A 15,189-nucleotide genomic window follows, 5' to 3' on the forward strand; every position below is an offset into this window, starting at 1 on the left:
TACTGATGCCACTGCTTCACAGAGGACAAGTACAATGAAAATAATTGTTTGCCATCACTTCACTTCTGATTTTCATGATTACGTCCTAATGTCAAAAACTTCCAATCCCTTCAGACATTACCTTCATATCTATTTCGGTGCCATGGATCTGCTGAGCTACTGTTTTGATGATCCCGATGACAATATCCTGGAGACCTTCTCTTTCCGAGTAGTAATGCAGAATGAGGCCCTTCCCTTTCTCCGCATCAGTGCATCGAAAGGAAGGGGCTCGCATACCCGGGTAAATGGTAGCAAGGTGGTCATGCAAAGCATCCAGGTTCTGGAAGAAGAGATTAAAAACAGGATTATAAAGCATTCACTTATTAGTTCTGAAGAAATAAGAACATATTCTGTCTAATCTGATCATCCCCTTTCTCCTACTGCTCACACTCCCTGTGCATTTGCCTTATTATTTGTAAAGCTGCCATCACAGCAGGCTTTTCAGGTAGCTTGTGATGGCTCTTTCCATCTACAGTGGCAATATTTGGACAATGAATGGCATAAAAATTAGCACCATTAGGAATTACTACAGATAGTAAGAATTCATGCTTGACTATGCTGTATTTTGAAACACTTTGATGACTGAAGACGTTGTGTGTGTTTCTCAATCCTGTGCCTCATCCATTTTCATCCCTTCCAATTCTAGTCCACATAATCTCCTTTTCAGATGTGAATTTAGGTGTCAAGTACAAATAAGCATGACGGAATACACATGAATCTTTTTCCTTATTCTCAATGAGACAGGCTAGTTCTGACACCATACCAGTCAACCAAAGTTTACAGGGCCTGATAAAGTTTCAAATTTTAAAGATCTAAATGAGTAAAACCTCAAATACGTATTTTCTTTGAGAAAAACTGAAAAAATCCACAGAATACATAGAACATAGCACAGCTGCTGTAATGATGTTTCAGAAATGGTTATTCAGGAAAGGGAAGAGGTCTTGTGTTTTTCCAGCTGATGTCCTAGACATCTTATGTATTTAACTTTAAATTTTGACCAGACAAATTGCTATCTGGAGAGGAAAGCTAAATGATAAATTGATAGGCATATCTAATAAGGGCATTAAAGAGAACGATGAGATAAAAATCCCACTTAGAACACAATACTAGCTCCAACTTTGATGGCGAAGAAATTATAAAGGCTCCAGGTTGCTATTTACTGTATAACTAACACAGAAAGAATAGCCTAGTTTGCTGGATAGCGTTGCAATAATTATTTACCTATGTTGTAAAATTCATGCAACTCCTTTACATCTTAAGTCCAGAACATTACTGCATATTTTAAATGTTGTTCTCTCACAGCCCCAGGCAACTGCTACCACCAGGCTTTGCATATTGTTTTTTGCCAGCGCAAGAAGTAAGGTGAAAATATTTTCAATGTGCTGTCTGGGCCTTTCTCCACCTTTCATGAGCATCTGTCGATCATCAAATTTGTGGAAGCATCCTGAACTTGATTTCATGTGAGCTGTGAAGCGCTCAGACAGCTGCCTCTTCTCTTGGGAGGCCTCCAGAGGAAATGAAGCTCTTAGAAATGAATTCCGTAGGATGCGCTCAGCCTGGAGCTTCTTCCTTCAGTTTTTTCATTTTTTTCCAAATTCATGTTTGTGTTGCTATATCAACACCTTCAAATTAAGACTTGGAGAGGCAACAATCTGGGAGTCAATTCATTCCAGCTGTTGGTGGCCGTTCAATAGCAAAGTATAATGCTTGAAGGCAAACTCTGGAAGATCTTTGCGGGGTTCAAGACAATGAAATTGGAAGAGACCACTTTGAAAGCGTGGATGAGAAAACAGCAAGAGAGCTGACTGGCTCTGAGGTAGTGCCCCAAAATCTGCTTAATGGGGTACAGAACTGCTCTTCCAGTACAAACGCCTCAGAAACAGCTGGGATATATCAACATTTTGGAAAAAAACTCTTGTCATTGTCATTGTCTCTCCTGCTCCTATTTTTTGTTGTGCTTGGTCCATTCTAAACTGGTATTTCATTTTCTGGAAGAACAAATGTGTATTTTTTTTCTAGTTTGATCACCTGCTGCGGGCCAGAGGTGTGGCCAGGTACAGATCATAATAAGTTAAACTCTCTCCCTGAATTCTTGGCTTCTAGATGGCTCTGATGTATGCCAGAGCTTGTGCTGGGACCAGAGACACTAATTCTAGAGCTCTGGAGAGCAGTGATCAGCTCTGTGGTGAACACAAAGGGATCTACGAGCAAGAACAAGCAGTGATACCAAACCAGGCAGATCCTGGCCTGTCCAAAAGCAAAAAAGTCGTGACTGGCACCTGAAATACAAAGATATGCTGTTCAGCTCTGTGTGACACAGAACATCTGGAAACTTCTCCAAAAAGAGGAATTAGTCTCCCAAAATTTATTGCACTGCAATTATGAACGACTAAATAGCTGTCTCATTCCCTAAATGAGAGAACTAACCCTACTCCAGTGTTTGATTTTCACTCAGTAGAAAGCTGCACATAACACAAAAGCACACTTTTTCTTAGAAGGTGCCTCTTTTCACACTGCTTCTCTTTGCCACAGTGACTTTCAATATGATTTGCAATTTTTCCATTCCTGTGCTTTACATAGAAAGTATAAAAATTAGACTGAGTTGCACTATCTTTTGCCTCTTTCATGAAGCTTGAAGTACCTGTGTTTCATCTACAGACAAACTAAATTTTCACTGAGATGCCAAGGGAAATGGAACATTAATATGAGATTTCTCTTCATATGCTTTAAAAGTTGCAGTCCTCAATTATTTTGTATATCCCAGACTCAGTACAGATTTCAAGAAGCACCTTTTTGAACTGTATTATGTATTTTAAGAGTCTGTCAAAAGTTCAGCACAGTAAATCCAATCTGCATCTGTTTTTGTAATAGGTACATATATATTAGTTTCCTGACCTTACCTGACTGCTGAAAGATGCAAAAATAATAAATCACAGATAATGTTGATTTTCCATCATAATAAAAAGCTAAAAAGTACACTTCTGGCACAGCTAACTAATACATTAGTCCTGTTAAATTTTACAGAACTGTATAATAGCCAATGTCATCTGTTAACACTGAAATTCAAACAAAGCAGCTTAAAATACTGTCATTAGAAGAATATAAATGTAAGCTATTCAAGCTTACTTAGATGTTTGGTGCACACTACAAACATGTCCAGTCTTTTCATCACCACACATGGTAAGGAATGGAAAGAGAAGTAAACTACATGGAAAGGGGTCTGAGGGAAAGCAATAGGGAAGGACTGGCCCACCCATGTGCACCCAAAGCGATGAAGTAATGGCCCAGCTACATCTTTTTTTCTTCCTCTCCTATTCTTGTTCAACCCGAACCACAACTTCAGTACTAGAGTCATCTTTGAAAACTCCATTTATCTGCTTGGAGGGCAGCCTGGGAATGAAGCTGTGAAATATAAAGGATGTCACATCCCACAGGCAGACAATGGTGTACAGATCACACATGGTAGGCACATGTTGGAGCATCCACACACCCTGTCTGTGTGCCCAGCAGTTACCGTCCATGGAGCTTGTACAAGAAGTCTGGGTTGACTACATCTAGGATGCTCTGGAATAATCGAGGTTTTGGGGTAGGTAGTGAGACACAGAAGTAAATGTTCTAGTAATTCAGCAAACTATCAGCTGTGGTCTTTTGACTTACTATTGTTGGAGAGGTTTTCAGGGAGGAGATGACAAGAGGCTGCTAAATTTTCAGTGAAAATTGATAGAGATTGGACATTCTGCTTTTGAGCAATCTCCCATGAAATAAGTTCAGCAGTTTTAAACTCATTATAGCACACAGTTCTCTCCCAGACTGATATATACCACAAATCTTAAATCCAAAATGTTTTTCTGAAGTGAACAATTTTAAGGTGACAAAAAAGGGATGCCCATTTTTTCTACACTTAGAAATCACACCTTAGAGAAGTCACCACATTTCTTCCATCCTGTTGAAAAATCATTTTCATTTTGTTTTGTTTCACAGTGCAGTAACACATTGTTCTGCAGTTAAGAAAGCACAAAAAATGACTTAAAGACTGCTGCTCTGTCCCACCCTCAGTTCAAGGATGAAGGATAATGTCTTAGAGATAAGCTGTGCATGATGTACAGTTAGCTCTGTACATAATGTACAGTCAGAAATAACCAGGATCTATAATTAGTCAAAGAGAACTTAGGAGAAGAAACACGCTGCAAACGTGAAGACCACATTTTCTATTGGTGTAAACAAGGGAAGTCTTTTCACTTAACACACACAGCCAATTTGAACTGGTGGGCTTTTTCATGTCTGTTGCACTCCATACTTCTGTTACATATCAAAACTCCTGTTCAAAACTTTTCTTTGGAATTCCGAATGAAATTTCAGATTTCTGAATGCCTCTGCAAACCCAGCTTACCTCCCTTCTCACTCTTGTTTTACAAAATTTAACAGTTAAAGGTGCTATGGGAAAATTATTACTCTATCCGGTAACTAAATAATGTATTAACTGAGAGGGACAACAATGCCAAAATTGCTGAGCAGTGGAAAGCTTTACAGAATACAAATACCAAGGAAGAAAGTTTTCAGACACCCCTCAACAAACAACTGGGAGATTATACAGCACAACCTGTATCTCCAAATCTCCATCTGCTGGCTAGACCGTACTTCTGTCTGGTATCTGAAATAATGCAGCACAAAATTCTTACCTGCAAAAACTCTCTGACGTTGGAGCCCAAGACACGGAGAATTGTATCATAGCCAGATTCTTGACAAAACACAAAAAACATCTTCCCAAACATCTGAAGAATTTCCCCAGCATTCAGATCTAGTTAAAACAGGAAAACATGGTTCAGTCCAAACATTGCATTTCAGGCACTTTGCTTACTACTTTAGTCTCATATTCATAAATAAGAAAGACAGTACCTAAATTCTACCCAGATCCCGCAGGTATGAGAAAAACGAAGATTCAGGTTCCACATGGCAAATAATGAGTATTCAATACAGGAATTTCATTAGGATTTACTAATTACCATTATGACTTTGCCACATTGTACATTTCACACATGTAGACCATTTTAGATTGTGATACAGATAAGAAATCACTACTAATAAAGGAACTCGGTTGTTAGCAGTGCTCGCCTCAGGGCAGTTACTTCTGGTTTACAACAGCATGCAACCACATCAGCTGCTCCAATTCAACATTACTACAGTCATCACAGTCTTACAGGTTCCTGGGTTAATTACGATACAGAACAAATTCACACCGCACTTGGGTCTGCAGATAAAATCAAGCTGATGGGCATAATTCTACCTTTTAAATTCCAAACCAGAGCTGCAATGACTGAAAATGGATTTGACCCAAATATCTTAGATAAATCAAAGGAAAAAAATCCTTTCTTCTGAGATTTTTTTTCATCCTCTCTTTGACCAATACCTTGTTTTCGCTTCCCCAGTGCTAAATCCTGTTTCTCTCTGGATTTTGGCAGCTGGGTTATCTTTTTTGTGATGAATGGGAAAAGAAGACATTTGTGTTACTTACTAAGGACCTTGCTTGCAGCTGCAACCAGATCATAGGTTTTGGAGTCATCATAAATTATTCTGACCAGAAACTGTCCTTCTTCATCCAGCTGTGCCTCCTTCCTAAAAAGAAAATACAATAAAACCCTTTTGGTTAAGGGAGAAGCACCATACCAATAAATCATAAAATTATATATCATTTGGTATTAGTCTTTTAAATAAAATAAGTTAGCAGGTTCTACCTTTAAGAAGTTACTTAAGATAGAAAATTGGAAATAAATCTGTTCCGTATCTCAAGCACAACAATTCAAGTATTGTCAGCTGTAGTGGAATTATGCAGCCATACAAGCAGAAATATTTTCTGTCTTATCCGAAGGGGAGAAAGGTCTGAGAATTAAATACTCTTGTTCATCTCAAAACTGCTAGATGGCAAATGGTACTGCTGATAAGGCCTGATTCCAGTCTCAAATGATAGTATTGTATTGACCTAAATGAAATTACTTGTCATTTAACTCTCCAAATTGTAATCATCACTCTTTGATAATCTTTCACTTATCAATGGAAGTCTGGAACCTATTATTTTCTATTTCCTCATCATCTTCCTTTAATCTTTCTCATCACATTCTTACTGATGACCAAAAATTACACAATCTTGGTTTTATATCTCAAACGTATATGTACCTTTTTTTTATTAAATAATGAAGTCTTGTAACTGCTACTTGACACACACACTTTATACTCACTCTATGAATGGGCATAATGAACTAAAAACAAGCTAAATTATTTTCCCAAAGTAATATGACCCGGCTATAGGGGAGGAGAGACTAAACATCCTATATAATTCTACATAAAAGGAACATAATTCTCTACTCAATGGCATGAAAAACACTAATAAACTTAATGTTGTTTTTGTTTTCTTAAACTCTTTGGGAACTTCCCAAAAGGGATGAAAGAATGGACACTGGCAAGCAGAGCAAAACTGGCTGCAGGGGTGTTCTCAAAGACAAAAAAAAAAGATAAAGTGTTATCTTTTTAAAATAATCAATTACAAAAATTTAGTCATTACTTGAAGAATCAGTGTATCTATAAAGAAGCAAGCAGAAATGGTATGTGTACACACAGTCCCCTAAAACACTCATTTTTTCATACTCCAAAATAGTATTTCTGGTCCTCTTCTCTGGCAACAGCTCCCATGCCAGATGCTCCTGCTTTTCCCAAGTAGGAAGACAGCTGGAGTGATCAGTGGGAAATGTTGTCCTAAAGCATATGAAGTCAATCAGAGACAAGAAGGTAGAGTTTACATTTACTAAGAACTGAACTCAAATTAATATGAGAAAAGAAAACCATCTTGATTCTTTGATACTTATAACATTCTGTGTAACTGGAAGTCAGAGTCAGTTTAGAGGGAAGTTTGCAAAGGGTGAAGAAACTTTCCCACATCTCTGATACACGCTGTGCTTTCTTTTAGTCACTGTGGTCTCAGCCAAACCATAAAGGACAAAACACACATCTGGAAAAGCAATGAATATCCTCAAAAATACTGCATTCTGCCACAACCCAGTAGACACGGTTTTTGTGTGTGAGAATTTTCTCTATTAAAAATTGACCCAGTTTCATGATGCTGGTATCTCTTGCAAAATGTCTTACATTTCTTTCCAATTACAGTGACTGGAACTTTTCCTGTTTCCTACTCCGTGCCAAGCCATACTTCCTTTTTTTCTTATTTTAATTGTCTTTAGCTTACTTTGCCAAAGTTTTTCAATGCCTGCAGTTTCTCTGAGCCACCACTTCTTAAAATCACCATTGGTTATTTCAATGCCTACTTAATCAATTTAGCTGTTTTGGTTTTCTACAATTTTCTCTAGATGCTTTGGATCAGCCATCCTTAGCATTAAAGATATATTTCCCATTAAAATAAATGTATTGATAAAGTTAAACACTAAATAGTTCCATTAGCAATGACATCTGCATTCCTTGGATATAACTTTCTGTGGTGAAACTCAGTGCTTTAAAGCTTAATTCTCCCTCAATATCAGCTGTCTTACTGGGCATTCCAGCAGCACAGGAAAAGGATCCAGTGCTTGTACTGCAGGCTAACATAACAAAAAAAAATGTCCTGCCTTTTAGTTATTTTTATGTTTTGAAGAAAGAGAGAAAAAATATACATAAAAAATGTAATCCAACAAAAACCGATCTCATTTTGGGAAAATTTTTTCTAGAAAATTTGTCAAATCAAATATTTGCTCCTGCAGGGGATTACACTCCTCACTCGAAACCATGTGGACAAAAAAGCTCTTTGCTAGTCCTACAAATACAGCAAATCCCATGACAATGTCTGACCTAAACCTGTGCCAAGCCTGTGCTTGAAAATTATTAAATTCCAGAACTTTTTTTATTCGCTTTCCAGGACAATTCCTTCTCCACACCTCCACGCCCTGTTGTGCTGGTACATCCCAATCATTCAGCTAGATGCTGAAACAGAAGTCATTTAGGTATCTGTTTCTCTAGGTTAGTTTTTTGCCAGATAAGTTGCCCTGTCTGCTTCATCACAGAAGTTGCTGTGCACACAGAATGTACGAGAGGCTGACTATGATGTGACCACCAGCAGTGCAGGAAACAGGACAAAGTAACCGAAATGTTCATTCAGGTGAATGGGCAATCCCTAAATTGTTTCCTCACGGCTGCAGTTTTCTCACCTAATTACCTGACCCCTACCTGATCTATCAAACCTGCCTGCATTTACACTAAGAAACTGGTTCTACAAGGGTGAGATGAAGAAATATATGATAGTTTTGTGAAAACTGTAAAAGTGAGGCTACTTTGTCAGCTTTGTGGAGCTGCTGTACTTTGCTGTCCATCAACAGCGTGACAGAGCTGTTTTTAACTCCACTATTATGAGCATTACGTATGAAAACAAACCTGCCAGCGTGGAACAACAAGGTATGGCTACAAACCTGAGAATGTGAACTTTAAAAACGGAGAAGGCTGTAACTGTTCTCATCTGAACAGCTTTCCTCTCCTGGCTGACAGATGGTTCATGAGCTGGGATTAGAACTGCAATGTAACACAGCATCCTTAGATGCAAAGAATTTACATTTGGCTGACCATATTTCATACAAAACTTCACAATACATAACTTTAAGAAAAACTGTGGCATTTCCCTTGAAATGTTTTTTTGCAATCTTTATTCCCAGTTTTTGACCAGATGAAATTAGGGGAGTAAATTAGCATGGGTCTAATGTTTTCTGCAGACTGTGGTGTTTGATCACACAGCAATAACATGTTGGTGGCTTTCTTAAGGGCTTGATTGGAAATGAGCCAAAAGCAACAAGCTCTGGCAAATTCCCAAGCCCTGGTTAATTCTTCAGTGAAGCAGCAGCGCTACAATAGCAATCTTTTAACTTTTATACCGCCTTTCTTTCAAAGTAACTTCAATGTCAAATAGAACAGAATTTACAACTAATGTCTCATTTACATTTCTAGAGACAAAAGAAAGGTGTGCTTTGCTCCCCAGTAAGTTTACATTCAAAACTCTAAAAAAATCCAGGAGTTTAATGTTCTTGCCCAAACAGGCTCCTGTTGTCAGCACATGGGATGTGATATTTCATGGTTCAAAACTTACATCCTATGTTATGCCTGTCCTAACTGCTACAGCCTGGCAGCGCTTTTTATTTACTCCAGACTAATTTGGAATGATTACACAGAGCTATTCTAATTGTGGGAAACAAGGATTCCAGCCCAGACTTTTCTAAAATGCCTTTGTTTTTCTCCAGAATGTTTATGTTATCCAGGTTAATGTGAGGAAGTTTACTTAGGAAAAAAGAACCTTCACTGTTGCACCATGGAAAATAACACAGCTCTATAAAGGCCATTTTTCACGTACACATTTGACCTTGACATCATTGAAATCAGTGGAAAATTTCCCACTGAGTTGATCAAAGCCAGACCAAGTCTCAAAGCGGCCTTTCCTGCATCAGTCAGTCATGCCAGCACTCTCCAAGCTGCTGTTACAGCCTTACAGGTGACACTACGTGTGTACAGTGCACCCTTTGAAAATCTTTCCCATTGTGAAACAAGTTTAGTATTCAAAAACACAAAACTAATGTTCAAAGGTAATGTTAATAATTCACAGAGATGGATGAAATGTTAAGTGTGGACAAAAATTCAAACAAAAACCATTCTTAAAATCAGACCTTGTACTGCAGACCTTTAAACCACAGACTGCACAGAGTTTTGTTTCACATAGAGGATTTTCTCTGTCTTGATGTAATAAGGATTTCTGTTGCCATCTTTAGATGGTTTACAGACAACACAGTTGGACAAGATACCACATCAGGTTGGTCTTACTTATATAGCCCATTCTGCACAAAGTGGATTTGAAGTCAGATTGCAGCACTTAAAGGGAATTTAATCGTAATCAAGAAGGTGGTTACTGCTGTCAGAGATTTTCTTATTCATGTGAAGGAGCATTTGCTGTCCTGTCTCTGTAGTCAGTTACATAGCTGGAAATAAAAACAGAATTACTACAAAAAAGGAACCCTTTCCATTACAGACCTGTACATGCAGTAAATATGGAGAAAATGTAATGACACAAACAGGAAAAAAAGATGGTACAAGACTGCACGGAACAATTACTTTGTAAAGATGCACAGGCTTTTCTGTGATACAACATTATTATTTAGAAGCTGTTGGTGTCACTTTAACAGATCATAGTGTCCCAAAAGTACACCTGGATCTCTTCCTATCAAAACTCCCGCCCTGGGTGTGTCACCGTGATCAGCCCACAAGAGCAGCCAGCTCCAAGCCCACCTCTAGGACTTCTTCCTCGATGGGTATTGTTTCTGCTGGGACTTTTGCCACCATTGTGCTCAACCGATGTGTCAAGGATGGAAAAAGGGCTCGTTAAATTGAAGAGCCCAGTCAAAACAATCTTAATGACAAAATAACACTACTGCACTTAGAAACCCAGCACGGTTCTGTTCTCGCTGATAGGAGCACGTTAAGTTTAATTCCGTTCCAAAAGTAACACTGTTAAACAGAATTACATGTGGCAGAACTAAAGATGGTATCAGTGAAACCAGAATCATCGTCTTTTACGTTAAAAAGGCAAACTCACTGCTCATTATATTACTTCACAGATGGTTTGTGTTTTCAAAATGCTTCTCATCTTTTTTTTGTGTATTTCACAAAGACGCTTTCCTAAAGATTATTTAAAATATTGAAACACTGTTCTCATTCCTCCCAAAAGGAAAAAAAGAAAATAGACTTGTACGTGTTGTGGATGGTCCCGAGATATTTTAAAAAACCCAGCTGGGAAAAACATAAATTATATTAAGTTACAAGATTAAATAAAAATGGGAATCTGTCCAGGAAAATGACGTTCTGGGTAAAGTAAATAGGTGTATTTATAGACTTCAGAGCTCCAAGCTATTTCTCAGTTTTACAGGCTGGATATGAGAGTGTTTAATGTAGGTTTTCAAAAAAAGATAATCCTAGGAGATACAGTTAACAAATGTACGTCTTCTTTGCTACTACTCCAAATACTAAAAATATTATTAAAAATATAAAGCTAGTATTCTTTTGCTTCCTTTTACATAAGTGGACTAAAAGCAATGGTATTTACAAAATATTCTTTTAAGCATTTAACTTGTAAGACTGAGTGACATGTTTATAACACCTGGTATCCTGACAGGTCTAAAAGCACTTCCCATTTCTGGGAAAAATGCAAAGTACCTGAGGGATACTGCAAGAACACTCAAGTCATGTCACTATTTCCTTTTAGCCAAGCCTTTCCCAGACAAATTAAAGAAGCTGGCGTTCACACTGTTTAAACTGCTGACCTCCAAGCAGGTCCTTCCTCTGTGAGCAACTGAAGGAGCAGGAAGCGTTGTGTCCTGATCCTACAAATCTTGTGAATATTAAACTCAAAACTCACGAAAAACTATCTGTTCAGCATCAGTTTTAAGAAAACTTAAAAAATACTGCTTAGAATGTTGGAATATTATGAAATAAGGAATTAAAACCAACAATAAATCTTCCTAATTAACGTCACTTCCTGGACAAACACTCACTAACATTAAGAGGTATATGAATTTTAAAAAAATAATCTATTGTCCTTTCACCACTAATGGCTTTCCAAAGTCTCTTTCTGACATCTAGTTATAAGTAATCTGTGTTTTTTTCAAAATTATTATGAGATTGATTGAACAGAACACTCTGTCTTCATTGCTGGGTAAACTCACATGGTGCTAAGGACACAGCAAAAAATCCATTTTCATGTTTTTTCACAGATTGCAATTCATTATAACTGATTCCTATGTGACCCAAAATCAGAATGGGCTTCCAGTATAAAACTCTAGTGAATAGTTCTTCTCCGGGAAGAGAAGTACATAACAAAGGATTGGTAAAGCCAGTAACTTGACAGGAGAAAACCCACAGGAATTAACAGGATCAAAAAAACCCTGAAGTCCTATGCACATCCAAACCTACAGTTAGATGTTTAAAAGGTGTTTGACACCAAGGTTTTCTTGCTAATCGGCCCTCGTTGAGAAATACCAAATAACTGGAAGGCGTACACTCACCTCAGCAACACGATTCCTAATTCAAGTGCCACACCTCGTATTTTGTACAGCTCTCTGATTCTTATCTCCTGTTTAGGTTGTATTTTTATTGTCCAGATCACATTGTGGTTATGTAGACATAATGCGCACACACACACATATACATCCACATAAATATTTATATGCATATGTGCCTACATATACAATACAGTTTCTCCAAAAACTTTACATTCTAAGCTGATTATTATCTATTGTCTCTCCCAGCAGAAGTTTGAGACTGGTGGACCTGTTTTTTTCAAGGTACTCAGCACTTCTTATGCTCAAAACACAGCTTTCATGGAGTTCACATGCCAGCAGCATCAGACCTACAAGTTATCTGAATTCCAACACCTCCTAAGAGCTTACACCGAGTAACTGAACTCTGGCCTATGTTAACTATTATGGATATGAGGCAGAAGATTCTGTGTGTGTTTAGTTTTCTAAATCCAAGTGATAGCCCCATAGCTTACCTCACTGTAAACTGTACAGGGTTTTCTACCTCTTCAGTTGAACTCAGTTTGAAACTGGGGAGAGAAGCCTTCCACTTACAGTGCACCAGGATAATTTCTCAACCCTCGTGTTTCACCATTTCAACCGTAACAAGAGTTACAGAAAATAAATTCTAATGAGTCAACTAGCCTGGAGCCTTGGTAGGTGATAATAAGGCCTTCAAAGGAGCACAACAAAAACTTCCTTCCTCATATGACAAGCAATTCACTATTCCTTTGTGTGCACTTCCAGATCATGGGGTCTATGTAAAGTTTGTGCTACTCAGTAGGCTCCCCGGACCTGGAGTCTTGGCATTTAAGACAGCACATGCCAGCCTAACGCTGTGTTAGAAACACAGAGTTTTCAACTTCTGTTCTAGTTTTTGCATGCTCATCAGGCTACACATGGTTTTGCTGGGACTTCTACCATAGAAACAGAAGAAAGGTGAAGATGGCAGTTGACTAACTGTGCCGTTTTGTTTCCCAAAACCAGACCTTCCATGTATCTCTGTGTGGGAAAAATACTAATTTATTCTACAGTTTTGTGATGCAGGATTTTAATGCATTTCTTAATATGATATTTGAGTTCTCATTTCTCTTCTTGGCAACATATTTGAAAATGTCACAGTTTGAGCATTTAACCTGGTCTAAATTCAGACTTAGGAGCCCGTGGGAAAACCCTGCATTCATTCAATCACACACAGAGGGATAATGTTGGGAAACACAGGATAAATGACTATGTACATATTCCCTGCTGACAACATGGCCCTAGCTCCCACATGGTGTCCTGGAGCTGATTCAAGAAGACATCCCTACTAATGCCTGTTCATTACACAATTAAACCACTTTCATAAGAGCATCAAATTCAGCTATTTGATCTCCCAAGTTCTACATTTAAGAACTTCATTCAATGTCACTTCTGACTGAAGGAGCTCCAGAAAACAAGAGTTTTCATTATTCAGATGGAGTATACCCTTTCAATTCAGTATTTAACTTTTCTGAATGTACTTTTTTTTGAAGAATGACCTGTTTTCATTACTTCAGTTTATTCAGTTCTATGTTTCCTTTTCACTTCTATCGATATTAAGTAGTGGCATTTAAGAAACACTCAGCAATCACAACCCACCACTCTGCAATGCTGATTCACATTTTCTGCAGTGACTCCAGGGAGAACAAAACAGCAATATGGGATCAGCTCAACACGAAAAAAAAAAGCTTAGCTGCCAAATTTTGTACTGAACAACCCAGAGGCCTTTCTGCTTCACAGAAATGCTTAATTTGTTGCAAATTCAACCACACTAACAGTGCGAAGTTCCTCTAATGTTTTTTAAACAGCCAAAGACTGTTGACTTCAACAACTACTCCTCCAATTCAAACATCAGTGATTGAACTGATTCAGCTCAGCCTGCCACAACACTGGTCTGTATCTTCACATTGTTTCCTAAATCATTAACAGTTCTTAAAAAATGTTTGCAAGAAGTCTGTATTTGTCTACATAAGGTAAAACATCAAACGTCTTCCACAACACCTCTATAAGTTCCCTAAAAGTACCCAAACTCACAAGCATTTAGTGGCTACCAGTTGGCCCTGTGCCATCCCCTAAACCAGCACAACTGCTGTAATGTACTCCAGTGAGATATACAGGGGTTTGCTTGCTGGTTTCTAAACTCCAGGATGCCTAACTTTTTAAGATAAATTCTGCTAAATACCCCATTGCAAACATCTTTTGCATAAGGAGCTATGGCAGCTGTTGCACATATATTGGCTCTTTCTTGCAGATCATGTCCCATTCTTAAGTTTGGGTGGCGTTGTGGTACAGTTTCCTTTCAGTGAGCCACCTTCTCTGTGAGTTAATAGCAGAGCATAGCTGCTGGGCTACTACAGGACAGAAGTATTTCTTCACTGAAAGACAGAAACAGGATGTCGCAGCTTCCTGAACTTTCCCAGCTGACTTTTAGCAAAATATTTCATATCTTTCTATTACATTTCTCCAAAATGTGAAATGAGTAATACTCCTCATAGGCTGTAGTTATCTTCAGTATTCTACTAGGTGTGTGTAAAATCTTAGAGGTAGGATGCATCAGGAATTTTGACTGGGTTCAGACAGTCTGCAGCATGATCATCTACTAGAAGATGAAACTGCCTATCTTTTCAGATGGATTAGTCCTAAACACAAAGTCTGTTCAGTGGGTGGTCTGGACAAAAGCGGACCATAATACTCAAAGCATGTCGGTAAGAGATGGCATGCCAGGAAAGTGAACAGTCTTTATTGTATTTTATACATATTTTGTTATAATTTTCATAGAAAATGACATATTGCTCTCTTTTTTTACCTAAACCTCTTAACTTTCATGTGCCATATAAAAACAGTATCAAACCATAAGAATTCAAAATAGATCAGTCTGTTTAGACAAATTATGTAAGAAAAATAGACTTATATAGCTCACTGAACTTATGACCCAAAATTGTGTGCCATACACTGAAGACTCATCTAGGCAATCCATAGAACTGCATTTGCAAAATAAAATTTACAGACTACCAGGAATCACTGGAGCAGTGAATGTCTGCTGAAA

At 38.0% G+C, this 15,189-nt stretch overlaps 1 protein-coding gene across 1 annotated transcript in view; it reads right to left on the reverse strand.

Annotated features, from left to right (window-relative positions):
• Positions 1 to 15,189, reverse strand: part of GUCY1B3 (guanylate cyclase 1, soluble, beta 3) — a 36,042-nt gene that overhangs the window by 19,472 nt on the left and 1,381 nt on the right. Inside the window, exons 2-4 of the mRNA XM_010189165.1 lie at positions 5,552 to 5,652; positions 4,719 to 4,837; positions 122 to 319 (exon numbers count right to left, since the gene is read on the reverse strand). Of these exons, the coding sequence (XP_010187467.1) occupies positions 122 to 319; positions 4,719 to 4,811 (291 nt within the window). The 5' untranslated portion in view covers positions 4,812 to 4,837; positions 5,552 to 5,652. The remainder of the gene's footprint in view (positions 1 to 121; positions 320 to 4,718; positions 4,838 to 5,551; positions 5,653 to 15,189) is intronic.

Source organism: Mesitornis unicolor, unplaced genomic scaffold (genome assembly GCF_000695765.1).
Source record: "Mesitornis unicolor isolate BGI_N332 unplaced genomic scaffold, ASM69576v1 scaffold13407, whole genome shotgun sequence".
Classification (NCBI taxonomy): domain Eukaryota; kingdom Metazoa; phylum Chordata; class Aves; order Mesitornithiformes; family Mesitornithidae; genus Mesitornis; species Mesitornis unicolor.